This window comes from Patiria miniata, unplaced genomic scaffold, assembly GCF_015706575.1.
Source record: "Patiria miniata isolate m_02_andy unplaced genomic scaffold, ASM1570657v1 HiC_scaffold_7, whole genome shotgun sequence".
Taxonomy (NCBI): Eukaryota; Metazoa; Echinodermata; class Asteroidea; order Valvatida; family Asterinidae; genus Patiria; species Patiria miniata.
The window spans coordinates 17865371-17890244 of record NW_024037074.1 but is presented as its reverse complement, the minus strand read 5'-3'; the positions used below and the strand labels follow the sequence as shown (position 1 = coordinate 17890244).

The following is a 24874-nucleotide window of genomic DNA, read 5'->3' as shown; positions in this document are numbered from 1 at the left end:
TATGACTTAAGGCAATGTGCTCCGTCTTAACAGCACTCATTTCGTTGGACTCCATAATTAGTGCCCCCATAATTTATGTTATGTATAAAGTCCTACGATAAATTCCTGTGCGCGTACATACTCTCTGTATACGTAAACTCCCTGTACGAGTAACTTGTCTTTCAACATACCGTTACGATAATTGTCATGACATCATGGCAGCTGTGTCGTCACGCGTTACGATTTTAATTACGTCATCAGAGCGGAAGCTGACGTTATGCCTCTGACTAAAAATGATGCAACACACGGCCTACGGACGCGAAATTTCCACGAATGTTATTTTGACTTTTCCGTAGAAAAAAAATACAGTGACGGATCATTTTCTGAATTATAGTTCAATTATACTTTGTGGAATAATTAGTAGAATCAATTGTTTTTCATGCATTTTTTTTTCAATAACAACACCACTCAGTTGATGTGACACTTTTCGAGAAAACAGTGCGAGAGCCCGTGCAACCTTTCACGAAACACAATTTCGTCCATGGCACTATTTCGATTCCAAAAACAAACAGAATAGTGACTAGACTGAGTATGGGAGGAATGCTACGAAATTATAATAATTACTCCAGGACTCGTAAAAGTTTGAGCCAGCTAAAATTAGACATTATAGGTATGCCTATAAAAACCAGACACGATTTGAGAGAGTTGGTAGAATGAGAGGAGGATTACACGCTGGTTTCCATGGAACCCACGTTTTCTATCCCCTGATTGTGTGTGTGATCTTGGAGGTTTTCGTACGTATTGCAGGGGCGGATCCAGGAATTTGCGCAGGGGGGGGGGGGTTCATCAGCAAAAAAATCTGAAAATGTACACAGGTTTTTTTCTCCGGACACTTGGCCTCCGTAAAATCCAAAACCATATTTCAATAGGGGGCGCTGTTCAAATTCGACGATTATTAACACTAGATTACAGAATGGTGTACCGTATTTTGAACAGACGGACATTATACCAGTATAATTTTTTTGGGGGGGGGCTGTCACGGGGAGGGGGGGTTCGACTTATTTTTTAGGAATTTGTATGATAATTTTTTTTTGACAGAGCTGGGGGGCTGCTATACTTCATAATTAGGGTGAGTGCACGCGGCTGCTATAACTAGAGACGGTTCAGGTGTGCTATGAATATGGACCCGACACTCCTTGACCGTATTGCGTATAGGCCCTATTGCAATAATGTCACAGTAGACACAAAATAGGTCTTACTCGAGAGGTACATTTCAATTCATAACCTAATGTGCAAAAAACCTTGGGTGATGATTCATTATTTTCAGACGGAGGGAAGATATTGAGAGTAGGGCTGGTAATCAAACGGTTAACAATCCTAGTTACTTTACGACTCAGATATTATTGTCTATATACATCATCAGCGATAAAACCTTAGTCAAGTTTTAGAAAAAAATTAAACAAAGTCCTTTTAAAGGACCGTCTCTCTAAAAAAAAAAAAACAGTGGATTTCATAAATCATATTGTTTGCCTAACCAGTGTTGTTAATAAAGATATTGTGTACCACAGTTGTTGACACTGAGTTGTTGAAACAAGTATTCTGTGTCGTTTTTTTTGTTCCAAACAGTCAGAATGCACACTAAACTTCGAGCTCCTACTTCATTGAAATTTTGATGAAAGTAGAAACTAAAATGGCTCTATTTTGCAATTGAGCGTAGGCGTCAATTTTCGAAATGGCGACGGGCTTCAGGCCTGCTTTTAGGGGTCATCATCATTTGGATGGAATTTTCTCCAAAGTAATTGGTTAACAATAACGACCCCCCCCCCCCCCCTTCAAAAAAAATGAACGGAAAATGCAAGATGATGAAATAAGCTGCAATTTGATGTGTGTCTCAAACGCCTTGTAGAGTTGTGAGTAATTTGTTAATTTTGGGAAGTGCGCGAAGTAATCACTGCGGTATGGCAGTCTATTTATACTGGTACCCAAAGTTTCTTAGCTGAAGTGCTAGCGCCCTCTGTCTTGGTCTCAAGTTGGAATATTTTCAAAGGAAACTCGAGAGGGCGTCTTGATTATGAAACGATCTTGATCGATCGTGCGAAAAAGGTACAGTTCAGTTGCGATTTAGCGCATAATATTAAATCTGCTAAAAACTTTAAGAAAGTACGTAGCTCTCGGAACTTTTATAGCTTAAGCCTTATGAGGTAATGACTGACTTTGAACAATAATTTTGCTGCTTTGTTGTAAATTAGCTTTTGAAATTGGCAGTAACAACGTCGACAGTGCACTAAAATCTCACACAGACTGCAGCATTAGAACTTAGGCAAGCATGTCCAACCATAGCCCCACTAGTGTGGCCGTCGGTATGCTGCGCTGAACCTAAGGCTGTTTCCTGTGCCGTAGATCCTGAATAGAGATCAGTGCACGTGGCCCCCAGACGATAAATGCATGGTACAGGAAACAGCCGTCGCATTTGCAACTCGCGCCCTCGCTCGACAAGCAATTTGCATAAACGCGACGTCACAGCTTGAGGTCATCTCTTGTCACATTCAAAATGGCTGCCATCACCGGACGTTTCACGAGTGCATATGGGCTCCAGAAAGATTCAAGAATATCTCGGAAAATTGAACATCATTACACCTAAGCATCGCAGAAGTGATAGATGGGACATCGTAGAATACAACCATATGTAGTCCGAGTAACTTGGACCCAACTTATCGCCTTTTTAACATTTGGACATGGTCTGGCGATATCGCCAGACCATGTCCAAATGTTAAAAAAGGCGATAAGTTGGGTCCAAGTTACTCGGACTAAACCATATGTAAGAAATTCCCTGCAAATTTTATGAAAACGTCCTCAGTAGTGCGCGGACCACGGTGTGTGGCCTTAGGTTCAGCGCAGCATACCGACGGCCACACTAGTGGGGCTAGTCCAACCATGGAGCAAGGAATGTTCAAGCATGGAGGTAGAATGGGCCGATAGTATCGCCGGACCATGTCCAAATGTTAAAAAGGCGATTCGTAGAGTCCTACTCGGACATTGCATGCAGTAGTACAGTCAGTGCATGATGAAGCCGTTTAGCGGATACCGCCATCATTCATGGCCATCTTGCTTGAAATTCAAATTGTGATTGCACAAATTGAAATCGTGAATGCACACAATTTGACAAATGCACATTAAGAGTGGCAAATTAAGAGAAATTTAACCAAAAGGAACCCTTGGACAGTGATAATTTTGGTGAAAAAAAGAACTCCCATGCCCAGTACTACTAGGCTGAAATATTTTCATGAAAAAATGCCATAATTTTACCAACTTTTGTGCTCTCATTTGCAAGGCCTGCAGAGTTTCCAGTGTGTGACTATAGAATAGGGCTAACATAACAGTGGATAAAGTAAACCTGATGTACTCTTGTTTGTTTTGAAGAATTTGTTAATTTTTGTTACTAATGAAAAGAACATTTCCTTAATTTCAGAGTGACGGACAATGCAATAAAGGGCTACAAAGTGCAGGCAACATCCCTGATGAATTACGGACAGTGAATACGATGAATGAAACAGAAGATAAAATTGTCCTGTCGGCATCGTTGATTGACGATGTGAAAGCATTCCTGACCCTGGACATCCCAGGATTGCTCCCAGAAGAGCTAACGGAAAGGATATTTAGCTTTCTGTCTGCTGAGGACCTGTGTCGTGCTGCAGCATGCTCTCGAGTGTGGAGAGAGAGGACAAACAATGATGTATTGTGGCATTGGTTATGTAAACGGAGAAGATGGGAACGTTACAACAAAGTTGTCGACCTGAGTCGAGAAACTCCATTCAGCCCATCCTTCACAGACATCTCGCACACCACCCCGACTTTTCACTTCGACAACATTTTAACCGAGCCCGCATTCTTGTCCGCCACCTGCAACTGGAAGCAGGTTTACATGAGGGCGTGGCACCTTGAACGCAACTGGTGCAGAGGACGATACCGCGTGGCACCGGTGATGCGCGGGCACCGGGAGAAAGTGACGTGTTTGGACTGCAACGGAACCGTTCTGGTCAGCGGGAGTGTGGACAAGACTGTCAGAGTGTGGAATCTCATAAGCGGCGATTGTACTCGCGTGTTAGATGGACACACTGATGCGGTGACGTGCTTGAGACTGAAGGATGACGTCGTCGTGACAGGATGCTCGGATGGCTTTGTCCGAGTCTACGACACACGGACTGGTCGGTGTCAGATGGTGTTTACCGGCCATGAGAGAGGTGTTGAATGCCTCTGTATTGAGGGAGACAATGTCATCAGTGCCTCCAGCGACAGATCTATCAGGGTGTGGTCCCTGTCTCGAGGAATCTGTACTCAGATACTTCGAGGACACAGTGATGACATTGAGGCATTGAGTTGCAGGGGCAGCCTTGTCGTCAGTACATCTTGGGACATGACACTGAAGTTATGGGACATTGGTCATGTCGGGGAGTGCCTGCATACCTTACAGGGGCACACTGAAGTCGTGTTCTGTTGTCAGTTCGACGAGAGAGTTGTGGTGAGCGGTAGTGGTGATGGTCTGGTCAAAGTTTGGAGCACAAAGTCCGGCGAATGTTTGAGGACATTACAGGGTCACGACGGAGACGTGTACTGCCTATGCTTCAATGACGACGTCATCGCATCGGGATCAGCAGATAGTTCAATACGATTGTGGTCCCACGCAGGGGAACTACTTAGCGTAATGCGGGAGCACATCGGAGTGGTACGTTGCATGTGTCTCCTTGGCGACAGACTGGTATCCGGCGGCGATCGGAAGAAAATCGTAGTCTGGAATGCCAAAAATGGTGACCTATTGAATGTTGTTCACCGGAATCCGAGTCTACTGCACATCATGTGGATGAATGATACACGTCTGGTTACGGCCTCTCCTGAATCACCGGGCACTTTAACTGTGATGAGCTACTGGTGATGGGCATTTCCGAACTTCGATGTCAAAGTATATTCTTGCCAACGAGTAGTTTTCTGTGGTCTTGATTGTGTGGACTTTTTATTAATAAAGGCCATTCCTGAACTTCATTGCTTTTTTACCAAATGCGTTGTTTTTCTCTGCAAAACCAATCAAAGTTGATCAAACTTGGGTGTATTGGGGGGGGGGGGTATGTGTCTGTGGGTTTGTTTATGGTGTAAATCGAGAACACACATGTCTTACCAAGCATCATCGAGTCATTGAGGACAGGAGTCAAATCGAGGACGACCTCGATTGGAAAACGTGTACAAAACCAATTGGAGCTGTTGCAGAAAAGTTAGTATAAACAAAAAGCTGAAGAGGAACAACAGAAAATCCTTGATTGACACCATAAACAAACCTGCTGGTTTGTGTGTGTTGTGCTGTGCTGGAAAATGGTGAAAATTCAATTATTTTATGCATACTGGGTGCATTGTTCTTTTTAAATTTTCGAGACAACATAAACTTATATAAGTTTTGATGAAATGTTTGACTGTGAATGTCAATTTCAATGAACAATTTGCCTTTGAGTGAAAGTTTGACAATGATTGTGTCTTTGTAAAGAATTTTCATATTTCAAAACAAACTTTAATTTATTTTTAAAATTAATTCATGTACATGTATAGTGCTTCCATATGCAGTTATAAAATAAGTTGTCATTGAAGTTTCATTTCCATAATGTGGATAAGCTAACGTTCATTTCCCAATTCTCCACATTCCCTGATGGCATTTTCTTCATAATTTTATGACTCGCAAACAAAAAATTGCCAATTCTCCAAATATATCCAGTGTGTGTATTAATTAAACAACTGACATATCTGAAAGCCACTCTCATTAATTATTGTCAGTGGTGGGACTGCAGATCGTTGCAATAAAGGCGGGTGTTCTTTTTCGTTAAGACGGAATGAGTTACTTAGTAATAACAATTCACACTTAATACTTTCAAATAACCTGTGGTATGTTGACAAATATATAATTTATATTTCAAAGTCGTCCGGTCACAAGAGTCCCAACTGAAAAACTGCTTTCCCAGTCCCACCAACTCCCCACCCACCCCCTCTACCCCACACCCCTACCCCCTCCCTACCCCCTCCCTACCCAACACCCCTACCCTCTCTACCCAACACCCCTACCCCCTCTCTACCCAAAACCCCTACTCCCTCTCTACCCCACACCCCTACCCACCCTCTACCCAAAACCCCTACTCCCTCCCTACCCAACACCCCTACTCCCTCCATACCCAACACCTCTACCCTCTCTACCCAACACCCCTACCCCCTCTCTACCCAACACCCCTACCCCCTCTCTACCCAAAACCCCTACTCCCTCCCTACCCAACACCCCTACTCCCTCCATACCCAACACCTCTACCCTCTCTACCCAACACCCCTACCCCCTCTCTACCCAAAACCCCTATCCCCTCTCTACCCACACCCCTACCCACCCTCTGTGACTCCCAATCCTCATCCAAGAAAAGTCTCATTGAGAGTCATCGTCCAACTTGGCCTAATTACAAATGTAAAACTCGAATAGATCTGTATCGTTTCGGTTTTGCGGTAACACCATGTGGTAATAACTACTGCTTAGAAGATATTAGTTCTGAGAAGAACTTGTCCTGCTTATTATCAACTTGCTAAGTAGTTTTTTGTTTTTTTGGTCAGGAGACGATGACTAGAGCAGGCTAGTCGAAACGTTGAGACCAAAGACAAGTTCTTTTAGAACTTACAGCAGGACTGTTCTAAACAGAACAAAACAAAAACAAAAAAAACTACTTAGCAAGTTGATAATAAGCAGGACAAGTTCTTCTCAGAACTAATATCTTCTAAGCAGTAGTTATTACCACATGGTGTTACCGCAAAACCGAAACGATACCGATACCCCACCATGCAAAGCCTCAAATCTTATATCGAATAGATCTCCAACAAAGACAACCAAGCGACAGACAACGAGCGCGACTTTTACAAAAAGCATGCATATTACCATGTTAGGCATAATGCATGCACTTTTATTGACCATCAGTATAAGCAGTACAGGTATAAACAGGTTAACAAAATAAAAGTCTGCTTTTTTTGGCTGCCTGCTTCTTGTAAAACACTGCTTTACAATAAATTGGAAAAGTATGGTGTGGTAAGAATTATAACAAAAGGGTGTGAAATGTCTCGTTTTAGTTCAGTGTCATTCGTTTTGACGACAGCTTGTTCCACTTATTTTTGACATAATTTATGAAATAAGTGTGTAGGTAATGAAGACCCTTCACTGCAAGGACCTCAATGATTTTTATACTATAAGAATAATCAAGCTTAACATCTAGGCAACACAACGTGCAGAAAAGCATTACATAGACGTATAATAATAAAACCACATCTTTGGAACTTTTTTTCGCAAGCAAACATAAAAATTCAAATATTGTCATTGTGCACCAACAAAATTAGTTCTTTATTATGCTCTCTTGAAAACTCCACAAGAACAAAGCATTTTTTTTAACTCTGATTTTCAAAGGTGATTTTAATTCAACTAAATTGAAATATGTATCTTTTTAATACAGAAGTAGCAAACCATTTTGAAAGTTAATTTCCATCTCAGTTACTCTTCTGAGAATCACTTTATATAGGCAGTGAACCGAGCAAGTATCTGACCAAGTTCCTTTCTGAGCCCTCAATTCAATTTACTTTCATCTTAAACACGGTCCTCGTTACTTCCGACTGAAAAGTTTTAAAATATTCATAAAACTAAGTGTTACCCCTTAACAGGCTAAGTCTTAGACGATCATGACACCTTGCATTCACAATCGAAGACTTTCTAATTGTATTCCAGATAAAGTGTCTTCTCAGGACACAGTAAAAATAAACAAACGTAAAATGTACACATGTAAAGCTGCTACTGAAAAAAAAAGTCGGAAAGAATGTTGCATCCTGACGCCACTGTTTCAATCATATATAAAAAAAATTATCTCAATGAAGGTCAGTCATTGCAGTCATGTTGAAAAGACAAATCTTTGACTAAGAAACACTTCCAATTTTCAAGCATGAAAGTTTGTTTCCTGTTCAATTTTGTTAGAAAATACGTTGAAAATGCACTCGACTCTCCATAGACTTTGTATACTGCGATCAAAGTGTTTGAGTATTAAGAGAAAGTCTGTCAACTTCCAAACTTTTTTCCTGCGCCACTGATGGAACAACACTGAACAATTGTTTGTTTGGATCAATTCATTCGTCTTTTTGAAGTATGGCGGACACAAGAGGAGGCCGCTATTTGAAGCGGGTAAATTTGAATAAATACAAGAGTTTACAAAATCCAAACAGCGCCCTCTTATTGAGTCGGCCATACTTCAAAAAAGCTTAATTTGAATGTTTTCATATCAACAACCCCATGGAGAAACCCAATTCACAACTTGCACGACGCTGTATAGGTAAACAACTCCTAGAAAAACATGAATACAGATTTAAAGAATACATTGGCAGTTTGCGATTCTGATACGTACCACCCTTAAGCAAACAATGTAAGACACTCCCCTCAATTTGAAATGATTCATTGATGTTAACAGGGTATAAAAATAAAGTACCCACAGATTTTGTTGACTGTTTGCCTAAATTACTCAAAATATAAGGGTCACATGATAAAAGCCTGGTTCCAACTGTAACAGACAGGGAACTATCGCTATTAACTCTCCTTACGGCTGCACTGCAGCGCCCTCTGTTGTTCACACAGGGAGCTGATAATAAAAGCAAAGCTGTATTTAATCAACACAATAAACCTTGCAAACGAACAATATATAAAAGAATAATTTATACATAAAACTAAAATGAGATGTAGAGTTTGTTTTTTTTATTAGGATTGATAAAAATACATATATTTACGCTATCAAATCAACAAATTATAAACACTTTCTGTGGAGAACTAGTTCTTTTTGTTGGTTTCACTCTTTTTTATAAAAAGCTGCAGCTTGGAAAAAAAAGACAAGAAAGGAGAAATACCATGTGACACCTTATCTACAAGTGTAGAAATAGTATAAATGGCTCCATATAATTAAACAAAATTGTTACAGATGGCAAGATTTACAATTAAAGAAAAGCACAGCATTGTCCATGTTTAAGAAATGTCAAAAGTTTTCATAAAATCAAAGGTTTAAAAAAAAAGCAAGTAAATACAGGCAACTCTATGAAATGTGCTGTGTAATTAATTTCCAACTTGACTAAAAAAACTTGACCTTTTGCTCTTGTAAACGAAAACAAAATGTGTCCTCCTGTTACAATAATCAATTGATTTATAAGTGTGTTGTACAAAATTCTGTTTACAAAAACAAGCAGAGAACGGATTCATTTGTTTACATGGCAAACATACCCGGCTGTAAAACATTTGCTGCGGCACAACAGCAACCGTGAACAATGCATTCAAATGTATTCGCTCGTACCCTTCGCCCTGCAAACAGGGCACTGGGAAAGGCTGATGCCACTTCACAGAATCTTGTGAAGGAAGTACGGATGGCATTATGGGTCACTTGACCTCCGCATGCAGCTTGCGCGCGCTACATATGATAAACAGCAGCAGTGCTGCATGTACGTCACAGGTCATGCAAAATCTATCCAATGAGAGCTCGAAGAGATCAGCCCTTCTCAGCGTCCTGTTTACAGAGCGGGGGGTACGAGTGAATCAAATGTACACGTGTTTCTCTTTCAACGATCTGCCTGTTAGGTGGGCACATTAAAAAAATATTTCCCTTTTGAATTATAAATGCAGATTATATTTCAAAGCATTTTTAATTTGTCAAGCTTTTTTTTTTTCAAGAGTGTACATGCACACGATTTTGTGTGATCTAACTGCAAACACTCCTAGTGCTGTCATATTATTCCATCAGTAAAAAAAAAAAAATTTAAATTGTCAAATAAATGACATTATCAACTCTTGCATAAAAAAGCAAGGTTATCCAAAACTTACATTTAGCAAAATACTTCTATTTTTTCAATCTATCTGTATTTACATTTGTTGATCGCAATTAAATGTAAACAAACGAACAAAAGGCCAGGCAGTATTTGTGACTTTTATTTTTTGGCTGGCCATATATTAAATTTCATCGATTCGGCATGCACTTTGTACAATATAAACACTTTTTTTTTTAGCTAAGATAAACTTTTACATCAAAATGGTGTTGGCTTTTAGTGTGGCCCGCACTGTTTATTGATCAGTGAGTGGTCTATTTACACTTTCATAAATCTGTACACAGGTGCAACAAACAAAACGATCATTTGAACCATCGGTAAGGTGCGGTCACCGTGTTTGAATACTTCACAGGATTTAACACCAGTTTTCAATTACATGTAACACCTGTTTTAAAACTGGCATTCCAGAGTCTCACTGGCTCAGTCTGACCAAAAACTGAGGGTTTTTTTACTTTGTTTCAGACAGACGATTTTAATGCATTAATTTCAATTTTACTACAACTTTCCATCTTACGACATCATGTGCGGAAAGTCCCTCCTAACTGTTTCAAAGTGAATTCAAAATCTATGAAATAATTGAATCCTAACCCCCTTGGGTGGGTGATAAATCGTATGAAAATTGGAGGATTTTTGGAGTCGTGGTAGAGTTAATGTCAAGAAAAAAAAAACTCAGTAGACACAATCATTTCTTCTGGTTTTTTTTATAATGAAAATAAAAATGAGTGGGTTTTCTTTGGATAACCCGCTGACTTAAAAAATTCCTCATCGAGAGTGCGAGACTCTGGTCCAGTGAGACATGTCATCATGACTCCCCTTTCAAACCATTTACATGAGACACGGAAAAAGTTTCAACAGACTGGCATTCCACAGTCGCGCCGAGCCAAAAGTAAACGGCCGACCAAAATAGATTGTGATTGCAGCCAGATGAACTTTGCAACAGGGAATTTTGAAGAAAAAAACCCAGGAAATTCCAAACCACACAAAACTGGCATTCATGAGAAGTAAAAAACGAGGAAATCAGTGGATCCAAGGAAAAGTTGCATGCCTGGTTAAGTAGATTTTGGAGTCGCTCCAAGTGAGTGCAGCGGTCAAACTTGTCATGTCTGTGATTCCAATCTTTGGAACAATTAGACTCTGGAATGCTAATCTGAAACGGGTACTGAGTGCCAATGACAATGGATTTATTCCACTTGTCAGCACTAAGTCATGCCATCTGACTCGACCGAGACTTTTAGCACTATACCTGCAAAGTACTCAAACACGTGATAGTCTCTTACCAACGGCAGTACCGTTGTTTTCAGGAGCTACTGGAACACTTTTCATTGGGCGAGGACATTTGCCGCAAGACCCTGTCTAGCCACTGCAGGGGACCGTTGAGATGCACCTCGATCCAACACGGGGTGCTGGTAACCGTCTGCCGCCGGTAGTCCACCCCCCAGCCTTTAACGAAGCTCATGCGGATGGTGCAGACGTGGGTTAGCTGGTAGACCGCCTCAAAGCCCTGGCTGACGGACTGAGAGAGCTGGGCCGCAAATTCTCTGTTGTCGAAAATCTTCAGGTTGCAGCCTAAAGACAAGAAAAGGAAACAAAAAAAACAGAAACCTGATGTCAAGCCCACGACCTTCAGACTTCACCAATCACTATGTACAGATGCCCCTTTTCTTGGTGTTGTCTGCCACATTGCTTTTGCTTTTGATGGAAAGGGACTATATTTTTCCTCGTGGGTAATTCCAGTGCTATGTGATGTCTGTATTCACAGTTTTAAGAGCTCAGTGAATAAATCTGAAAATGTATTTTTCTAATCTTTTTCGTCCATCATCTAGTTATGGTCAAGAAGATTACAGACTAGGGGTTTTGGATCATTTCTCTAAATCATTAATTAGATAGCATGGTTAATTGGCTCCGTTACGGACATTACACTTCATTTCACAACGCTGGAATTCCCTCCCCCCCCCCCCCCCCTAATTAATGATTTTGTCTAGTTAGGTCTGGCATGTGGACAATTGGAGTACGCTGTTTATGTTGTGTTATTTTCAGACATGTGTACGTGTACCACTACCACACGGCGGGATATGTCAAATGAAATTAGCCAGGAATACCTCCTTGCAAGCAATAGGCAAAACATTTCCTTTATCTGACATCCCACAAGTTCGGTTAGATTTGTTAACGCGTATGCACCTGTTACTGAGCATCATCCATTTGGTGGTTTTCCACTTACAGGAAAAAAAGGTTGTTCAAACCAAATCCGGAGAGAGAAAAATAAATAAACTAAAAGTTCAAAAGTAAAAAATAGTCAGCCTAGCCAGCACCACCTGTTCTTGAAGCTTATTGGATAACCTTGCAACAAAAGCCATGAACAAATGTTCCAGTGTGTAACGAGAATCATGATCAAGTGATATGAATAGAAACCAGACTTGTAATGACTCGACTCGAGTCCGACTCGCGTCACAATTTTTGGCGACTCGACTCGACTCCATTTACCGAATTCATTCAGTCCACATTTTGTTTGCAATTGGTTACACATCCGTGAACGGGTGCAATCCAGCTAGACTGGTTCCCTGACCTTACAATTTCCCGACGTCTATAAATTGCTCCGTTTCATCTAATAAGTGGGGTCAGGGAACCAGACTACAGGTATGTAATTTTTCCTGGTTTTTCGAGCATCTACGAACACAAAACTTCAAACAAGACGGTGTAACAATATTTGCTATAAAATACTAACCCCAATACAAAGATATCCGTTTCTGAAAATTATAGCAAAAGCAAATGTTGTATATTCCTAATTGTTAAAAAAGTATAGCAAGGGAAGTGGATGGAAATTTTGACTGTCTGTGACTGTTTAAATAGCAGGAGGGTTAATACATGCAGGTTCATATGCATGTCAGTGTCTTCCGTGGAGACCATTTACACTGCTACACTGTCATTGAGGAAACGGCACACGAGGGGGTGATAATTGATCTCAGCGCAGCGTGGCCCGTGTCACGTACTTTCACTCCAATGTATCCAATTACTGCATCCGAGGGAAGAGACATGGCCAATCACCCGGAGTCTGCCACTAACATCCTGAGCCACACAAAAGTGCCTGGGCAGAACTTTGTTGCTTGCTAAAGAGGAAGCAATTCCAGCAGGGACAAAACGGCCAAATATTCCACTCGAAATGCACAAACAGAAGATGTTGGGTTTTAACCCCTGAAACCCCCCCCCCAAAAAAAAAGTGGGGAGCTTGTTGCTAACATGACATTTGAACTTTTGATGAAGCAATATAAATATTGTCTGTTCACGACAACTTTTCTTGCGTCAAACCTATAACACTGCCCTCCACTGAAACAAATTGTGAACATTCAAAGACAACCTCGATTTGACAATGAACGGCTGAAATCAATTCACATTCATTTGTCATTATTTTCAAAACTTTGCTTCAATCATTTTTGAGGTTTTTTCTTTTTTTGGCAGGTGTTTTGTATTTTCCTGGCGAGGTCAACAGAACTGAAAAAAAATATCAAAATCACAGTTTGTACTTTTTTTCCATTAATCAGGGGTGTGAGTGGCCACTGATAAAAATAGCTGAAAACAGCTGAAAAAGGTGTAAAAAAGCTGAACTCTGGAAATCTCCTATACTTTTGTACACAGCAAGTGAGGGAACAAAAGCTGAAATCCAAAATAAAAAAAGCTGAAATCAGCTTTTAAGCTGAGATTTCACACCCCTGATTAATTCCACTCTTTGGCCATGAAGAAAAGGTTCTAGTGGTGTAGCCTTCAATGAATCCACAAAGTACAAAATAACCAGGCACGGTTAACAAGACCAGGATATCCAAATTAAAGCAACGGAAAGGTGTATACCACTTAGCATTAAAGTGCCATGACTGCCGGCAGGGGTGGCTAGGCTTTCATAGCCGGTCTAAATTGCATTTTATATTGTTTTTGTTTTTTAAAAGAAACAACTTGGATTTATAGGATATGTTTGCCTGAGCAGTTTGTGATGGTCTTGTAAAAATAAAATGGTCCTTAGAAAATCAAAGGTGTTAACTCAATATTTTGGACAGTATGTTCTGCCTGTTATCAGGAGAATTTTGTATGGACTGTAGTGTTAGTATTACTGCTATTTGCAGCGGCTTGAAGTCTAGAGAGTTTTTTTTTTGCCTTTCCAAACCAAACAAAAGCACGGTCCTCCATTTGCTGTGCATAAAAATACATCGCACCGTTTCTTTTAAAAGTCAGTCACTTTTGGAAATACGTGCACGTGTACTTCAGTTACAGTGTGTCATATAATTCGGGCGATTCACGATGCAGTGCGCCACCAAGAGTTTGACACGGAGAGTTCATTTTTCCCAGTGCATTGTGGGAGATGTTCGACAAATTTGCAGCGCGGAACATTTGAAATTATTAGTTTTTCCGGTAAGGAGTTTCGCAAGCGTACGATTCGAGTATGTGTTTGCCCTTTTCTTTTCTTTTTATCAATATGGTGTTTTTTGTAAGGCGGCAGAACGCTATTTCCCCAATCTATAACAAATTAGCTCAAGTTGTCTACTGACACTCAATCAAACGGGCCATGTTTTGTCGACCGTAAACTTGAAAAATGGACTCTCCACGGCAAACTCTTGGTGGCGCAATGCATCGTGAATCGCCCGAATAGCAGTGTATTGGTTCATTTCATCTCAAAATGCAGCAATTACAGTGTACATGTAGTATTCACAAAAGTAAGATCAGAAAGATGGAGACGAGGTGTTTTATTTAAAAAATGAAAAAATAAAAAAACAAATTAGGAACTCCGTCCCCCCCCCCCCCCACAAAAATATTGAATAATTGTCATGGTAACAAGACAGGAAAGCACGAATGTCTCCCCAATTCCCAGAGGGTATCCTGAAGACAAGGAACTCCCCATCAAGAATCGAATCTCTCCCTCTCTGTCTGTCTCTCTCGCTGTGTTTCTCCGGATGTCCCCACTCCTACGACAGGGATCCTGCCTCGGATGTATGCATGCGAAAGGCGTCAGCCTAGGCAGAGAGGATGCGGTAAATCACCATCAAAAGACCCGACTTAATCAGTGAAGGAGGAAGTCGGGGGGGATTCTGACCAAATCTCAAAGCCTTTGTTCAGATCTAGGAAAGTACTTTCATAGTTTTCCCCTCTTTGGCATAACAGGGAGAAAAGTTGGATGTGTGTGCTGACCCAAGGGCCATCTAATGTCCTCTGACTGACTATAAGTCACAAACTGATAAACTGATTGAGTACAAACGTCCCAAATGGAAACTTCACAAATCTAGTCATGTTTTTTTTCCACGCAATCAAGGATTACTTAGCCCCTGCACACATGTTTTGTTCTCAGCTTGTATCTGGACAACACTTTTGCTTTCATTACTTGTCTACACGAGGATTGTGCCCCCATTTTCCCCTTGGAATGTGTGATTGTCCCCTTGCACATTCTTTGTACTTCAACAAAGGTAGCTCCGTTGTCCAGTCGATTTCACAAAGTTTGCGTAGCTTACGACATGTGTAGAACTTGGGCAACAAATTTGTTGCGCAGCTGCGCAATAAACGTACGATCGATTTTTAATAATTAATCATTTTTAATAATTCAAACATCTGGGACGATGATAATAACAGCATTTATGACGGCTCTGTTTGTGTACCATTTTGTTTGATCACGAAACAGTCTTTGCGAGTAATTGCTTTACAAGTATTGGAGTAAAAAAATTCCACTACTCGCCCAGGCCTAACTAGCAGCACTGTGGAATTAGCTCCAGGTGCTTGATTTCAAAAGGATTTGGACGCAGTCAGAGTTAAGGATGTCTGCACTCGGCCGAGACTCCAAAATGTTAATGAATTCAACATTTCTGCTTTGAACTGCCTCTGCGTTACATGAGGTCGGGTTGGCAAAGCAAAGGAAAAGGATTTCCACATGCCAACGGGTACACCTACGTAGATGGGTCAAAGTGTGTCTGTGTGTTCTTTTTTCTTTATTTTTTTTTCATCTTAGGGTCAACGGAACGAGGTTACTTCCAGTTCAATTACATAGTCTAGAAAGACAATGTGTCGTCATTGAGAGAGTCGGGGGAACAATTTTGTGACCTTTTTTTCCAGACTTCAAGACGTTCTCATACAAACACCTCATGCATATTTAAGGAGACTACATGCTGGAATGCAGCAGTTAAATAAGGGAAATCCTTGTCAAGTTGGCAACAGTACCGTCCGGCATTCTTGCAAACAAACTCACACTTGTTACAGAACAAGTCTTCCAGCCGAGACACTAAACTCACTCAATGATTTTCCAAGTGAGGGAAATTGCTCGTATTCCCACCTTATGGTGACACCGTGACACTACTCGTTTGTCAACTTTCCTAGATTCAATCGTGTCCATTTAGCTTGGAAACGATTTAAAATGTACAAAATGTTCTTTCTTTTAAAGGCATGTCTATTGTCTGTTTGTAATCCCAATGGGAACACAAGTCCATGAAGTTTTTAGAGCCAAAAGTTTTTACAGACAAACATATGATCATCCCACCATTATTCAAACTTACCTTTTTTATATTTGTGTTAGCTCTTTCATGACAACTTTATTTTTGTACTAATACCAAAGGTGTCTGCCGTTTACAAAAGGATAGTTTTTAACAAAAATGACATTTTGAATTTTTAATATGACCGGATATACAGGGAAAAGCTCTTTCAAATTGCACAAAACCTTGAAAACAGAATTAGGACTTAGATCAATCATAGGAGATAACTGAGACTGAAACCTGACTTCACTCTCGTTTCTCAGAAGTCACCAACTGTCAAAATAAATGTCACAAAAAGGTTTCGATGATTTACACAAATTGAAACTCGATCATTGCCAGGAAGTTGTCGGAGTGTTGTATGACAGCCTGAACATTAGTTTATTTTGTCCGATGATGGACTTACCAGGTGGTATTTTACAAACGGTAGCAGGATGCCAGCCGTAGCGGACGTTGCAGATCGGACTCTGTACAAAGATACTGCTGTCGCTCAGGCACTCTGCGAAAACCTCGCCTCCTATGTAGTACAGCCGCACTCCTTTGCCTGTTTGAAATGCAGACAACAGAGAAAGATAGAAAATATTGTTTAAACAAAGTTATGACAGACAGCTTTGAAACAATTTTTTTCAGACTGAGCAATGGATCTGTGTTAACTTCCATTTATACTGCAGATAAACTTCTGTATTAAGAGGGAAAGTGTTAATCTTGAGCCAGAATATGAAACCATGTGGAGAATCCAAAACACAAAAAAAAGGAAAGGCACAAGATCTGTGCGATATGACGTACATGTACGGGTGGGGACAATTGTAAGTTTTATTGTAGTGTCAAGTGGATGTGAAGAAAAATGTAAATACTTATATTTTCAATTCTACACTTTGGAAGATTTATGTGAACCAAATTTACCAAATATCCTTGCTAAGTGCATAGGATCAGTAAGGATCCAAGACTGCAATATTCTGCAAATTTTATGAAGAGCTGGTTTTGGGACTTTATTTTGGTTTTCTTTTTTTTTTCTATTTTGGAAGTCCCCAAATCACACATTAAACTTTGAAATGACACATTTCTGTCACATGACAGCTACCCTTGGGAAAAACATGAGTGCAATCAAGTCGGTGTTATATTAAGCTGTTGATTTGTGATGAACTTGAACGGACAGCTGAACTAATCCATTTTGATTTGTGCCCTCTTCTGGAAAAAAAAGTTCTTCCAATTTTTCCAAGGTCACACAATATTGCTGTCTGTGGCAACGGTGGGACAAGAGCAGACCACAGCTTCTCTTCAAAATCAAATTAAATGTGATGGAATTTCCTGTTTTCAAGACGTTTCCTCCTGCCCCCTACCCCCCCCCCCCCAAATAAAAACCTCAACTGACCCTGACTAGACGGAACAGATGTAGAAAGTAGTCGATATTGCACCGATCGGATTTCACCAATTTCTTATTCTTATTTGGTATAGGAAGAGGAATTAATGGGGAGACATGGATCTTGGTCTTAAGCACAAGCAGACCAAAGGAGAGATCAACTCTTAAGGCCCGAGACTTGTTCCGAGTAGATGATAAGGGTTTACTCGGGGTTCACATGGGGGGCAGGAGTGAGGAGGGGGTAAGGAAAGAGAGGGGGACTTTGAAAACCTCCGGAAAACAGGATAAAGCTTGATACTGGATGAAGGACTGATTAGATGGAGCTGACTTTTGGTACATACATGTACAGGGAATTACGGACTGGTACTTTTAACCCTTGTAAGATGCCCTACTTTTTTTTTTTGGAAGGAATGGTATGGCAGTCTTGTTCCCTCTTTCTTGACAAATGTTTTTGACATATGTGGGGTGTTGTGGCAAAGTGAGACGGCAGTTGGCACGGGCTATTGTGAAGAAAATTGCAAAAAGAAAATAGATTGGGGATGATCTATTTTTGATTTTCAGATTTTCTGATATATTTGTAATCTTTGATATATCCACCACACATATTTATGTACGGTAATAATATGAAAAACAATAAAAAGTGTTCATTCAGTAAAAAAAGTTGGCATCTTTCATTTTTCATGAACACAAAACTCGAAACTTTAAAGGTCTTTTTCTCCGTATTTTACTTTTTTGACCTGTCAATAAATGCAAACTTTAAACAGCCATAACTTGTCAACGGCACATCCGATTGAAGTGCAACTAGCAGTATTGTCAGGAGAATTATATTCTCTTTCTTAATACCTGCAAACCCTCATTTTGACCTCGGCCCAGTTCTGTCTTATTTTGCCAGAACGCCGCACATATCATCGATTCAGAGATGTGAGATTGGTGTTACGCATTTTTTTAATACCCTCTGATGATCCTCGTTCAAATCCTGTCCTTATGATCCTGGTTCAGTATGATCCTGGTTCAGTACCTACAGGTCCACACTACTGCATTTTTTTTCCCTTTCTCAATTTCAAAAAGTCAACCAGATACATGCCTAATGTACCGTACCCTACCAGATTGAAAGCTGTTCCGTCCTTGCCGTAATGAGCCAATTAGCGGACTTGACTGATCAAATTTAATTGCTTCCCCACCATGTTTTCAGGAAGCGTGCCAGGCTCGGCCTACTTGGACATTCATAATCACGCGAAGTACATGTAACATTTCCCCCAACTGCAAGATGTTGCACAATTAGTATCTCTCTGCCTGTGTCATAATATTTTGGAAGAATTTCTCAAGGTCTTAGGCGAGGAATTGAAATCTAGGACAGGGGATAACGAGCGCCCCCGCACAATCACCTCCCAAACGGTAAGAAAGAAAGAGTTTGGTGGACCACTGCCTGGAGAGACATTCGAACGCATTGCCAATGGCCACAGACAATGTCTTTGTGCACATTCGCAATAAAATTACTCATGAGTACTTCGCGCTATACATGCGTGAACCAGTACGCGAGCGCAGCGTGTCCCGTCTAGTGAGCTCTCCAAAGTGGTAAAAAAGCACCCTCGGTTGTTTGCGCACGGAGCACAAACGCAGGAAATACCGCTATGCAAAGTTCCGCCAACAAATGGCATTTCAGCTGGTAACATGCTCTTCAACTGCACGTAATTGGTCCCAGTATCTTCCTCCACATAATATTATTAACTTTTAAATCAGTTTACGAAAAGCGATCCACAGGTGCAGTGTCACATTTTCAATGGCTCACTGAAGATTTCATGATTTTAGACAGTGCCAGCAAAATGACCACCTTTGAATACTGGTAAGCCGTAACTTTAATGATCACACTCAAATAGGCACGGTTGCCCAAACAGGCTAGAGCTAGAGACTACAGGAAACACATCAAAACAGGAAAACAAACAGATATACGTAGACAAAGCTGGTGGAGTGTTATGTATTGCTTTGATAAACCACGAACTCAAAAACACAGACAGAAGACAGCATGACATCAGAGGAAAGTGTAAACCTTTTGTTCGTCCCATGCGCAAACAAGAGAGGGCACTTTTTTTACTACTTTCGAGAGTGCCATTGACTGGACACACCTCCCGCGTACACTGGCGAGCATGTATAGCGCGAAGTACGTGCAACTTATTTTATTCTGAATGTGCACAAAGCAATGGCCTCTTCGCGTGAGCGTCAACATTGCGTTCGAATGTCTCTCCTTGTGGTGTCCCCAACTCTCCCTTTCTTACCGTTGAGGGGGTACTTGTGCACGGAGCTTACACATACAAACATGTGTTCACCGTCGATCGTGGACGTCCTATTGTCCCTCTTTTGTTTGTACTCGAACTTTTTAGGAAGACTCCCATAGGTTTTGTACACGACCCCAATCGCGGACGTATGCTGGGAATCGTGGACGATATTGTTCTCATTTGTTCTCTGGTATTTTTCGTCCACGGTTTGAAAAGATGAACACGTACAAAATGTACACATATGATCAATGTCATGCAGTGGTCCTAATGTTAGAAGCCAAGGGTCAGGTTTGTTTGCCCATCTCCAACTGATCTCGGCAAGCTCAGTGGTCAAGTGGGTTAGGCATCTGCACTAACAAGCAGCAGGTGGGGGTTCAAGTCCTTGCTGGGAAAACTTGTGAATTTGTATTGCAAGCTCTCAGACAACACTGAATATACAATGCTAAATGAGAGTGCACAAGTTGCAGGGCAAATTAGACTTTGTTACAATTTCATACCTATGTGTCTCCGCGTCATTTCGATGGAGTGGTCCCGTTTGATGTTTGACAGGAGACCGAGACAGAACCTCTCCGAGCTAGAAGGGTCCGTGAACCCGTCAATGGTCAGCGAAGGTTGCGAGGCGTGGAACATCTCCCCAACGCGGAGGTTCTTCTCGTAGTAGGCTATGGAGCACCAGAACGCTGGCTGTGTGTAGGAAAGCTTCTGACCAGCTTCAGCTGGGAATAACAGAGAGAAAAAATCACTGCGGTGAAGACAAAGTAAATGAAGGAATTGACATGTCAAACTAAAGCAGTGTCGTGATTAGTCATAGTTATCAGTCACAATTCATCCTTTCCAAATCCAACTCACAAGCTATTCCAAGCAGCTGTGACTAAGGCATTCTTATGTACATGTAGGCTTCATTAGTGCTCACCGTCCTTGTGATGTATTCCTGATCCAACACAAGTTCCTCGACTACACTACTGCGATAAAGTCCGTAAAGTATCTTCATTTATCAAATGAAAATCTGCATTCTCTTACTTTTCATTATATACTGTCAATTTAAAAAAAAACAGGACTTTTATAGATTAGGCTGGCGACAACAACTGGCGGACATTTATGAGGTAGCATCTCACTCACGCCCATTTTGAACAACTCTGAAATTCATGATTATTTAATTTAGCATGCGCTTTTAGCAAACCTATCCAAGGATGCACTGAATGCATGTGTACGAACTTCACCACGAACAAGTAAAAGTAAGTAAAGTCTGTCACGAGCCAATGTGGCCTATCAGGCCGGCGTTTATATCCAGTTTCAGTGGCATGCAACCACCAAGAATATTTCTATTCCCCCTGGATGGGATGCTAGTCCATGGCAGGTTACTCCCCAGCTAATGCCGGTACCCGTTTATACTCCTGGGTGGAAAGAGGCAAGTGGGGATGAAGTGGCTTGCCCAAGGACACAACATATGAACAGCAGCTGGATTCGAACCCCTGACCCTCTGAGCATGAGTCACAAACCCTAAACACTAGGCCACACTCCCCCACTCCACCACGAACAAGTACCATCCCAAAAATTGCTTCTACATCAAATTATGGTTGCCTAGCAAGTCTAATTACTGGATTAGTTTAAGTTTAACATTTAAAAAAAGTATTTTTGTATTTCTTGTTATTTTTGTATTTCTTAGTAATTTAATTTTTTATTATCCATACTGGGGGTGGGTGGGACGGGGTGTGAGCGGAGGTCCCTCAGTCACTAGCCCATAAAATATGGCATAGCAGACGTCAAGCAGGGCCATAGGTATAAATAAAACCCCAGTGGTTTCCCCTCTGTGATACAGTACACAGCCCTCTGAGAGGAAGGGCGACAGACACATTTGGCCCACAGGTCTTTTCCCTTTTCCATCCCTTGACGTCTTTCACAAATAAACCCTCATCTTGTTTATTGAGTCTGAACCAAATATGATTGATTGTGGACTCAAATTTGTTGGGGAAGGGGCTGGGAAGGGGTCACCGAGGGCAAAATTGAGAACTAAAACTTATCATGGAATCAAGAGACAATGTACAAATTGGATAGTTAAAAAAAGAATACACGTATTAGTGAAAAAAAAATTTGACAGTAAGATTAATTTTCGCGGTTTAGCATACATATGAGTTGGAAACTATGGGGGAGCATTTAAAGAGAACATGTATGACCTAATTATATAAAAGTTTGTCACTATTTTTGTTTTTTTTAATGAGTGGAAAATTTTGGGAAATGCAGCAAAAATATGTCCAGCTACATGTACCAAATTTGTGAGAATTCAAATGTTCTCGACAAAAAAGGTTGATGTTTTGAAAAAGTGTGCAATTCTTCGCAAAAGATGACCACCTTTCTTGGATTTTTTTTTACTCAACTGTTTTTGATATGTAGTTGCATTCTTTAATTATGGATCGTATGTATACATCTTTTAAAGATGGCAATTTTGCTCACTTGGTGATGTTGATGTGTCGATGCTGGCTTCACTGGTATCCATCTCGTCATTCTGGTGACTCGGAGAATGGTTTTCTGCAAGGGAACCAGGAAACAAAAAGATACCCAAAAATCATTACATACATGTACATGTACACGTGCAAAGAATAGTTGAAAAAAATCACTGAAGGTTAAGTCACAATCAATGGAATATGTACATAATTTACTACTTTCACTGTACATACAAAATGTACATACCGGTACATATGTACTCAATTGAACTAAATTATGTTGGCTTGGGCGTCTTCACATGAACTCTGGAGTCACCTCAAGACGTGAGTTCACAATGGGGTCATATCATGAAGCTTATCTCACAACACACACTGACGTGACACAACAAAGATAAATGCAGCCTAAAGAAAGCATGCCACCCAAATTCTGTGAAACTTAGATTAGTAGATACATGATACATGTATCTTCTGAAAGAACATTTTTCACTTATTTCTTTTCTATACATTGCATCGAGCATACTCAGCCGTTAATTTGGATATGTCACATTGTTTTACATTCTGGTGATCAAAGACATTATATTATGAGGGTGAAAATATTGACAGTTCCTAGGTATTGTTTCCGTTGTGCAAGATTTGGTTAAGGGCCTGTAATTTAGAAGCTCAGGCGACGTCCGGCTCATGTTGTATGGTTGAGTCACAAATGTCACTTCTTAGAATCAACACATCCTAAGATGAGCCCTAATAATGCACTTTCAGTACACACCAGGGTGTTGGAATATAACCTTAATCCTTCCCAATCCCTGAAGACTCCGGAGGACATGGTTTTTGGAGAATTATTATTTAGGATTGAGGCAGTGAGACATGGGGAGCCAGGTTGGCGTAGCGGCCCTATAGATCCTCGCCATCCACCGCTGTGACATGGGTTCGATTCCTGCCCTGGCCACATGTGGATTGGGTTTTCAGTCCCTACCTGATTCTGTGTGTTTTCCCCAGAATATTCTTCTTGGGTTTTCCTCCCACCTCTACTAAACTGTAATTTCTTCTCAATGTCTTCCTGCTTTAGGTTTCTTCAGGCTTGCGAGCTACAGTGCCTGGGGCGCTTTTGAGGAATCCTTGGTTTCATTATCAGAAAAAATGAATTTAAAAAAATTATATATATCTTAACGAAAACAAGAGCTTTTCGAAGCAATGTACTCCGAAACAGCTAATAAGACCCCAGCTTTCAATTGCTTTGCATTTACATGGGGTTGGTGGCCCTAAAAGTACAAAGCATGTCATTGGTTTCATATGAAACAGCACATGATTGGGAGGAATAGTCCTTGCAGAGCTGTCCTGGACTCCTGGGAAGTGCGCCCGGGGTTATCAAATTACACACAGCTGGTTCCAACATTCAGACAAGGATCATGTTTTGCAACATGAGTCAGTGTCATGTGACCTGGGTAAGAATGGTTCTTGTCAACATCGTTTCACTTCGTTTTCTTTACTAGCGTACGCCCAGTGAGCCTGACAATTATTAGTCTAGTGGTAAATTGCAGTGAAATTGACCAGCCTTCACCTTCAGAGTGAAGGAGTTGTTAAGCACACTTAACACGACAACAAATGTATTGCTAATTTGAAGGGAAAAATCTACAAAAATAAAATACTTTTGTGAATGATTTTTCTTGGAATTACATGTATCCTTGGTACAGGTCAGGGCTGTAAATGCTACAAATTTGCACTCGAGTGCATTTTTCTGCGCTTGTCATAGCTATAATTGTGTACAGTTGTATCCAAACACTCATATCTGATACACCGTGCCCTCTGGAGACATGCACACAATAGGAACAAAACAGGGCAATTTCTATAGATGAATACGTCTCCACAAGGATGTGGATTTTACTAAAAAACTAGGAATTTCCAAGGTATGTTGATCCGTCGCAAATGATAGAGTTTTAGAAAAGGGATATTAATTCCGAATTTCGGCCAAGGAAATTAATTGTGCTTAAAATAAGAGCATTTTGAAACTGTACTTTCAAACTCGAAAACTTTAGTACACGAGAAAAGAAATGTCTCCACAAGGATACACATAAAAAAAACAGTATGGTTGTACATGTATAGTATACATTTGTACATGTACATGCTTTTGCCCACATGTAAATGTACAATGTAAGTAAATAGCAGCTGCAATTTCAAATAACATTGGTTCAATACGGGCGATTCACAAATACAGTGCACCACCGAGAAGAGTCCATTTTTCGCAGTGCGTTGTTGGAGACGGTCGACACATTCGCCATGGTACGACTATAAGACACTTAAATTTGTTAGTTTGTCCGGTCAGTAGTTTCGTAAGCACATGATTCAAGTATCTACGGGGTTTTTTTCTTTTCTATTTCTCAAGATGATTTTTTTTGTGAGCAGCAGAATGGTATGCCCCGACCTATAAAAAAA

At 40.7% G+C, this 24874-nt stretch overlaps 2 protein-coding genes across 4 annotated transcripts; one reads left to right on the top strand and one right to left on the bottom strand.

The window, feature by feature from the left end:
• The first annotated feature begins 2036 nt into the window (after positions 1-2036).
• On the top strand, positions 2037-5461 carry LOC119746296 (F-box/WD repeat-containing protein 7-like). 3 transcript variants are annotated; one of them, XM_038223160.1, is made up of 2 exons: positions 2037-2082; positions 3449-5461. In XM_038223160.1, the coding sequence occupies exon 2, from the start codon at positions 3521-3523 to the stop codon at positions 4907-4909; it is 1389 nt and encodes a 462-aa protein (XP_038079088.1). In that variant the 5' UTR covers positions 2037-2082; positions 3449-3520; the 3' UTR covers positions 4910-5461. The 3 variants fall into 3 exon arrangements, with proteins under 3 accessions (XP_038079088.1, XP_038079090.1, XP_038079089.1); XM_038223162.1 differs by having other exon boundaries at positions 2057-2139; XM_038223161.1 differs by lacking the exon at positions 2037-2082 and adding an exon at positions 2088-2180.
• Positions 5462-8748: 3287 nt separating this feature from the next.
• On the bottom strand, positions 8749-23267 carry LOC119745012 (mothers against decapentaplegic homolog 2-like). Its single transcript, XM_038221237.1, has 5 exons — positions 23198-23267; positions 22458-22532; positions 20504-20722; positions 16780-16917; positions 8749-11448 (listed from the first exon to the last, which is right to left on the bottom strand). Exons 1-5 carry the CDS (start codon positions 23265-23267, stop codon positions 11180-11182), a joined length of 771 nt encoding a protein of 256 aa, XP_038077165.1. The 3' UTR covers positions 8749-11179.
• Between the last annotated feature and the right edge of the window lie 1607 nt (positions 23268-24874).

Bases quoted from the DNA above. Each gene is read 5' to 3' on its own strand.
- LOC119746296 (XM_038223160.1), top strand. From the start codon at position 3,521: ATGAATGAAACAGAAGATAAAATTGTCCTGTCGGCATCGTTGATTGAC.
- LOC119745012 (XM_038221237.1), bottom strand. From the start codon at position 23,267: ATGTCCTCCGGAGTCTTCAGGGATTGGGAAGGATTAAGGTTATATTCC. The intron at 20,723-22,457 runs GTGAGCAAAATT...TGTTATTCCCAG, and splicing joins CGACACATCAACATCACCAA to CTGAAGCTGGTCAGAAGCTT. The intron at 16,918-20,503 runs GTATGAAATTGT...CATTTCAAACAG, and splicing joins AATGACGCGGAGACACATAG to GCAAAGGAGTGCGGCTGTAC.